General features: G+C 44.0%; 2 protein-coding genes across 4 annotated transcripts in view; one reads left to right on the top strand and one right to left on the bottom strand.

Moving 5' to 3' along the window:
- Window positions 1-7,888: 7,888 nt before the first annotated feature.
- LOC105001673 (SH3 domain-containing protein C23A1.17-like) overlaps window positions 7,889-8,106 on the bottom strand; it is a 561-nt gene continuing 343 nt past the window's right edge. The window contains exon 2 of the mRNA XM_010858056.1: window positions 7,889-8,106. Coding sequence (XP_010856358.1) covers window positions 7,889-8,106 — 218 coding nt within the window.
- ZNF582 (zinc finger protein 582) overlaps window positions 7,995-8,106 on the top strand; it is a 12,385-nt gene continuing 12,273 nt past the window's right edge. Inside the window, exon 1 of one of the 3 annotated variants that reach the window (XM_010857713.1) lies at window positions 7,995-8,057. The gene's annotated coding sequence lies outside the window, so the exon portion shown is untranslated. Of the gene's footprint in view, window positions 8,104-8,106 lie in introns of all 3 variants that reach the window. The other 2 variants (XM_010857711.1, XM_010857710.1) reach the window with 2 other exon arrangements.

Raw genomic sequence — 8,106 nt, 5'->3', positions numbered from 1 at the left:
TGCAAATGCGGAAGACCTGGGTTCCTTCCCTGGGCTGGAAGATCTCTGGAGGAGGACGTGGCAACCCACTCCAGTGTTGTTCCCTGGAGAATCCCATGGACAGAGGAGCCTGGCGGGCTAGAGTCTGACAGGACCGAGCGACCAAGGACAGCACAGTTCGCCGAGCACTGTTGCAGGCGCTGGGGACAACTAGGAACGTGCCAAAATCGCCATCCGCGGAGCTGAGGTTCCAGTGTGGGAGAAATTTAATAGGAAAACAGATACTGATAAATACTGGGAATTGATACACGTTATAAAGAAAAGCAGAGCACAAGGCCATTCTTTCAGTACTTGGTTCTTTTACACCCTCTTGTTCCTATTCAGCGTGTGTCTGAAAATGTTTAATAAACTCCTAGCTCTCGTCCAGTCATGCCTCACCTTTTCTGAAATCGCGTTATAGGATATGGAGCTTCAGAGTAACTTCTCATCAAAGGAACCAATGACAAAAACCTGGAAATGTTTGTATGGAAGAAATGTACAAAATGCAAATGTTATATTTACAAAGATATTGAAACACTGTATATAGTAATAACATGTTGAATATAAACAACATGGTTAAAAGTAGAGAAATAAATACATTTGTTTGAAATTATAAAACTAATTGTGTGATACTGAAGCAACCTGTATTTCTGGGGCTTTGTTTTTCTTAAAGGGGGAATTAATCTGTTACAACTACATTGCACTATTGGAAAGCAGTTCCTATATATAAGAAAGTAAAAGGAACACAATCCACAAAAACTAGTTGGTTTTGTGTTTTAACGTTGAAATTCCGACTGTACCTAACCTCTGGCTTTCTGAAACAGTGCAAACATGCAAGTTAAGACGTATCAGTAAACATGCAGGTTTTGGCAGCCTTTCCCACATTTCACAGATGTATGAAGAATCTTGAATGCCCATAAAGATGTATGGGCATCTTTACCTTGAAGAAGATAGGTGATAACATTTTTTTTTTTGTTTTCAACTATTACCTTTTAAGCTTCTGTTGGCAGAACCCTCTACAAAGCTTGCATCAAAATTTACTGACTTGCATAAAAAACAAATTTATCATTTTCAAATCAATAATCAGCAGATGTCTGCCTAGCACATTAAATTTAATGGAGTAGTCTAAGTACATGATCTTGAGTACTAGAGTATAGAATCCGAGACAGAAGGACCCATTTACTTTGCTCTCATTGTCACAATGAAGATATATTTGTTTTTTCATGGATTAATACTGGAGCAAATTTAAGTCTGTACTCTATTTTGAGTTAAATTTTATAACAGGCGGAGGTCGAAGTTCTTTTGTTGCTGTGGATGTCCAATGGTGCCAGCATTATTTGTTCAAAATGCTATTCTTCCTCCAATAAATTGCTTTAGCACCCGAACACAATTCTAAAATGGGCAAAGGATATGGACAGACATCTCTCCAAAGAATATAAACGAAGTCCAAAGCACTTGAAAAGATGCTCAAATCATCAGTCCTTGCTGCTGCCGCTAAGTCACTTCAGTTGTGTCTGACTCTGTGCGACCCCATAGACAGCAGCCCACCAGGCTCCCCCGTCCCTGGGATTCTCCAGGCAAGAACACTGGAGTGGGTTGCCATTTCCTTCTCCAGCGCATGAAAGTGAAAAGTGAAAGGGAAGTCGCTCAGTCGTGTCTGACTCTCAGCGATCCCAAGGACTGCAGCCCACCAGGCTCCTCCGTCCATGGGAGTTTCCAGGCAAGAGTACTGGAGTGGGTTGCCATTTCCTTCTCCAGCGCATGAAAGTGAAAAGTGAAAGGGAAGTCGCTCAGTCGTGTCTGACTCTCAGCGATCCCAAGGACTGCAGCCCACCAGGCTCCTCCGTCCATGGGAGTTTCCAGGCAAGAGTACTGGAGTGGGGTGCCATTGCCTTCTCCACATCAGTCCTTAGGGAAATTTAAATCAAAACCATGACGACTTGCCATTTCACACCCACAAAAATGGCTGGAATCAAAAAGTCAGACAAACTGTTGGTGAGGATGTGGAGACGCTGAACCTCATACATTGCCAGTGGGAATTTAAAATGAAGTAGCTGCCTTGCGGAAACATTCCAGACATTCCTTAAAAAGCTAGAGTTACTACATGACCCAGCAGTTACAGTCATAGATGTATATATACCTAAGAAAAATGAAAACACACATCCATGCAGAAACTGGTACACAAATGGTTCGTAACAGCCATTAATAACAGCTCATTAATAATAATGATGGTTGGAACATTATTCATGATGGCCAGAGTGCAAACAACCCAAATGCCCTTATTATTCAGTCATCAACTGTAATAAAAGCAATGATGTACTGACACCAAGCTACAAGGATGAACCTTGAAAACATTACACTATGTGAAAAGCCAGTCACAAAAGACTACGTATTGTATGAGCCCATTTGATATGAAATATCCAGAATAGGCAAAAATGTCAGAGAAAGTAAATCCGTGGTTGTTTGGGCTGAGGGGAGGAAATGAAGAATGAGCAGGAACATCAGGCTTTCTTCTTTGGTGATGAAAATGTTTCAAGTTTAGGTCGTGCTGATAGTTACACAACCCTGTGAATATGCTGAAATACCTCCAAAGAAGAGCTTCCCTGGTGGCTCAGACGCTAACGAACCTGTCTGCAATGTGGGAGACTTGGGTTCGATCCCTGGGTCAGGAAGATCCCCTGGAGAAGGAAATGATGACCCACTCCAGTATTCCTGCCTGGTAAATTCCATGGACAGAGGAGCCTGGTGGGCTACAGTCCATGGGGTCACAAGAGTCGGACGCGACTAACACGTTAGCCACTGAAGAACGAAAGGGAGGGGACCCTGAGAGTAGGGCAGAATGTCCTCAGCTCCCGCAGCGCCTCTGTTCTCGCACTCCTCCTTTGCTCCTCCCCCTCATTTGAACGCCCAGAACTACAGCTCAGGGAGTGGAGCGCTCCTTCACACATAACATTTAAGGGGGCACCAAAAACCCAAACAGAACCAGAAACCAGAACACACGATACATCGATGAAATGTTTTTAAAAATAAAGATCAATGTAAAAAGTTCATTATGAACAAAAAACATCAAAATCTTAGAGACAAGATCTGGCTACTTTATTAAACCAAGAAGTGACTGAGCAGCAAGACTGAACTTCACAACCTTGAGAACCTACAGTCCAGAAGACAGTTGCAGATTCGAAGCATCTGATTATCGGCGAGCGCTCTAAAGTGACTACTTTTGTTTTTGTAGCCAGTTATCTGTGAGGAGCTAAATTTGAGACTACAAAGATATCCTGTTATCAATCTTCAGCAACAGCTTTAGAATCAGGATGGCTGAAGATATCTTATAGATCTATCATTCCTTCTACATTCACTGGTTGAAATTCTGTAAGTTCTTTCTCTTCTCATTCAGTCATCATTTATTTTAGTATGAATATATGAAATATGTTCACTTATACTGTTACTCTGGAGGAGGCCATGGCACCCCATTCCAGTACTCTTGCCTGGAAAATCCTATGGACAGAGGAGCCTGGTAGGCTGCAGTCCATGGGGTCACTAAGAGTCGGACACGACTGAGCGACTTCACTTTGACTTTTCACTTTCATGCATCAGAGGAGGAAATGGCAACCCACTCCAGTGTTCTTGCCTGGAGAATCCCAGGGACGGGGGAGCCTGGTGGGCTGCTGTCTATGGGGTCACACAGAGTCAGACACGACTGAAGCGACTTAGCAGCAGCAGCGCACTGTTACTCTAATTATACTGATGCTCAGATTGTCCTAGTTATGCCCACAAAAGCCCTCCTCAAATGGAATTCTGGAGAATATGCTTCAAAGAGCTTCAACAAATATCTACATCCATGTGATCACCAACTCAATCAAGGTATGCAAGATTTCCATCATCCCCCAAATTCCCCTTCCATTCCTTTTCCAACTTTCCCTGAACCTGTGGACCACAGCAACCACTGATCTTTCTGTCCCTACAGTTTTGCACATTCTAGAATTTCCCTTTAAATAGATACATGCACAGCTTAAGAACTCAGGGAGACTCCTGTGCATATTTCTGGAGCTCCTTCTCCGAGTACCTCCCTCCCATCCTTCCTTCCTCTTCCACACTCCGCTTGGCAAATTCCAGTTACCTGAGTTTCCCCAGCTCTGCTGTTTGTCTCACTTTAGGAAATCTGGTGTGCTCTGCTTGCGTTCCTCCTTCCTGTATTGTCTGCAATATGCCTCCAGAGAGAAAGCCGTTGCTGCTGTAGAAGTCATTTATTCTCCCCTCTCTCAGGGACCAAAGTCTCGCATTACCAGGTGTCCAGTACCTGAAAAGACTTGTTTCCTACATATTATCTAGTTTTCTATTTGTATATAAAGTGGGATGGCAAGTTTTATACTATATAAGACCACTGCACTTGTGGGCAGGGGATCCTCTGTGATATGTTTTTAGCATCTCCCCACTTTTGGGCATAAGAAGATATTCCATTCTCATTTTGTACTTTCCCTGCCATCATCCTGGAATCAGACATCACCCCAATAAGCTTTGGTTCCTTTTTATTAGAGAATGGTATTTAGAGACCAAGGTCTGCTTATTGCACTGAGGTATCATTGCTTCCACGCTCCTTCACCAAATAGAGAAGTAGAAAATTATACAAACACACACTTAAAAAAAAAGAGTAAGACTAATTAATTCAAATCAACTTTTATTTTAGAAGTTTTTGATTTACAGAAAAACTGCAAAGATAGTACAGAAGGTTCCCACATACTCTGCACCCAGTTTTGGTTAATTTTTTTTAACAATTAATGAACCAACACGGATGCATTATTATTAAAGTCCACACTTTCTCTCTCCCACTTTATCTGACGTCCTCCGGTTTTTCCAGGATCTCACTCAGGATACTTATTTTTAGTTGTGTCTCAGTAGGCCCCTTCTAGTTGTGATGGTTTCTCAGACTCTCCTTGTTTACAATGACCGCCCTCCACTTTCGTGGCATTCAGGGCAGGTGTTTTGTCCGGTGTCCACGGACTGCCATTTGTCTGCCATGCTGTCATCAAAAGGAGGCTCTGTGTTTTGGGAGGAAGATCATAAAGGCCAAGTGCCACTTCCACCGCATCTATCATGAGTACCTGATCTTAGCATGCCATCACTATGGGTGTTAACACTGATCTCAGTGAGCTGCACAAACATATTTTTAATCATGAGTGCACACCAACTCAACATCATGGGGCGGTTCTTTATCTTCTGTTATCCTTTATTTATATCTCTCTTTTCCCACAGTAAAACATTGGCCACCAACAAATCAACGCATTTATTCAGTTGCTCAATTCTAAAGAAGCCAATGCTGGGAACAATTGAGGGCAGGAGGAGAAGGGGACAACAGAGGATGAGATGGTTGGATGGCATCACCGACTCAATGAACATGAGTTTGAGCAAGCTCTGGGAGACAGTGAAGGACAGGGAAGCCTGGCGTGCTGCAGTCCATGGGGTCGCAGAGTCAGGCATGACTTGGCAACTAAGCAATAACAATAATGCACATAAAATAGTTTCCAAATCACGATTCCAAAGCGATTATGAAAAACAATCTACTAAATTGAGTTCAGAGGCTGCATTTTTTGGCTTTTGGTTTTTACTTATTAGGAATGTTAACTCCTTATCTGAGATTCATAAACTTGTAAAAATTTTGTCATTTGTGTTTCGCCTTTGCTGACGGTGTATTTTGCCTTACATAGGTGCTTTAGTTTTTTTGTTGTTTTTAATTTTATTTTTTAACTTTACAATATTGTATTGGTTTTGCCATATATCAACATGAATCCGCCACAGGTATACACATGTTCCCCATCCTGAACCCTCCTCCCTTCCCTACCATCCCTCTGGGTCATCCCAGTGCACCAGCTCCAAGCATCCAGTTTCGTGCATCGAACCTGGACTGGCGACTCGCCTCACACACGATATTATACATGTTTCAATGCCACTCTCAAGTTCTCAAGTGCAGCAGTCTTTTATTACATCTGGATTTTTAAGTCAGAAAGTCTTTCCACACATCCAAGTCATAAGGGAATTCACCTCTGTACATGTCTGCTGTTTAAATTAGAACTCAAGCCAATTTGGAGTTTATTCTTTTGCATTATGTGAGGTATTAATATAATTTTATTTTTTTCCAACTGACTATCCAGTTATTCCACAAGCTTTTTTATTAAAAAATCCATTTTTATCCCAATGATATGCTACATTTATATACAGTAGATTTCCCTCTGCACTTGATATTTCTGGACAGTCTAGTCTCTCCCACCTAACAATTCATGAACCGATACCACGCAGTAGTTACAATTATAGACCCTCTTTAATATGTTTAATATCTGGTCATGTTAGCATACTTTATAGCTTTCCTTTCTCAGAATGTTCTTAGCCATTTTTGCAAGTTTACTTTTTACTTTGAGCTTTAGTATCAACCTATTTCCAATGGAGAAACAGTACTGGTATTTTTATTGGGTTTAAATTACATTTTGAAACTAACTTAGAGAAAAGCATTCTTCAGACGTGCAACAACGTGAATATGCACAGATTTCAGAAAAACGTTTCAAGAAGGCAGATGCAAGACGGCGTATTCTAGGACAACTCAGAGGCCAGGGCGCTGGGCTGGGTCTGGCTCAGGAGTGTATCACCCTGCACAGAAATGCTTTCCTCATTCACAGGCCAGGTTTAACAGGGTCTCAGCTGGGGGCAGGAGGAGAAGGGGACGACAGCGGATGAGATGGCTGGATGGCATCACCGACTCTATGGACGTGAGTCTCAGTGAACTCCGGGAGTTGGTGATGGACAGGGAGGCCTGGCGTGCTGCAATTCATGGGGTCGCAAAGAGTCGGAAATGACTGAGCGACTGAACCGAACTGAACTGAGCAGATCCACTGGACTTCCCACCATATCAGACCATTATGTTCCGGGATGGGCAAAGTTCAGGGCTTCTCACGCTTTCACAAACCAAAGTTGAACTACCTGTAGCTAGAGATCTAAGCCGAAAAATATCATCTCATAACTGAAAACTCTTTGACATCTCCTTCAAAACCTTTTTGCTGATTCTGTATTTTCCTTCATAATCTGCAAGTATTTCAGCATTTTTTTTACAATGTTTTAAAACTGTTTAGTCCCTAAGTCGTGTCGGACTCTCTGCGACCACATGGAGTATATGGCCCACCAAGTTTCTCCATCCATGGGATTCTCCAGGCAAGAATACTTGAGCGGGTTGCCATTTCCTTCTCCAGGGGATCTCTTTGACACACGGATCGAATCCGCGTCTCCTGTCCGGCAGGCCCATTCTTTACCACTGAGCCACCTGGCCAATACTTTGGCCACCTGGTGTGAAGAGCCCATTCACTGGAAAAGACCCGTATGCTGGGAAAGATGGAGGACAGGACAGGCGACGACAGAGGACAGGATGGTTGGATGGCATCATTGACTCGATGGACAGGATTTGAGATAAGTCCGGGAGATAGTGAAGGGCAGGGAACCTGGAGTGTTTGGGGTCGCAAAGAGTCGGACACGACTGAGCGACAACAACGTTTTAAAATTAGTTACCAAATGAACTCTCGGGCTTTTTCCTCCCTCCAAGCCTTCCAGTAACATGGCTGTTCCACGGCGACGGTGATTTAATAGTGGGATTTGTTTCATATACTAATTTTACACACACAAACATGTACCCGGCGTTTAACGGTCCCAGTCACACACTCAACGACCGGATCAGAACCGAACACAGCTTACGCGGGTACGGCCACGCCCACACTCACCTGCATCAGGGAGACACCCACGCGAGGAGAGCGCGCCCGATGCCCAGGTACTCACCCGGCGACCCACGAAACCCACAAGGCTCCTTCTTTTCCCAGACGATTTCCCACGCACCGACCTACGCACGAGCCCCGCCCACTCGAAGCATCGCGAGACGCGCTCCTTGGGTCCAGCCTTGAGGACAGAGACTACGTTTCCCAGAAGACACTGCGGCGCCTGTCCAACCGCGACGCAGCCTCGGCAGTGCTTTGTGCGTCTGCGCCATCTTCCGGCTCCTGAGGCCACTGGTACGGACGGGGAAGCGCACCCGGGGCTGCGGGGGGCGCGGCCGAGGGG

This window comes from Bison bison, unplaced genomic scaffold (genome assembly GCF_000754665.1).
Source record: "Bison bison bison isolate TAMUID 2011002044 unplaced genomic scaffold, Bison_UMD1.0 scf7180017864383, whole genome shotgun sequence".
NCBI classification, from domain to species: domain Eukaryota; kingdom Metazoa; phylum Chordata; class Mammalia; order Artiodactyla; family Bovidae; genus Bison; species Bison bison.
Note: the sequence above shows the minus strand (reverse complement) of the source record. Positions and strands in the feature narration are given on the sequence as shown.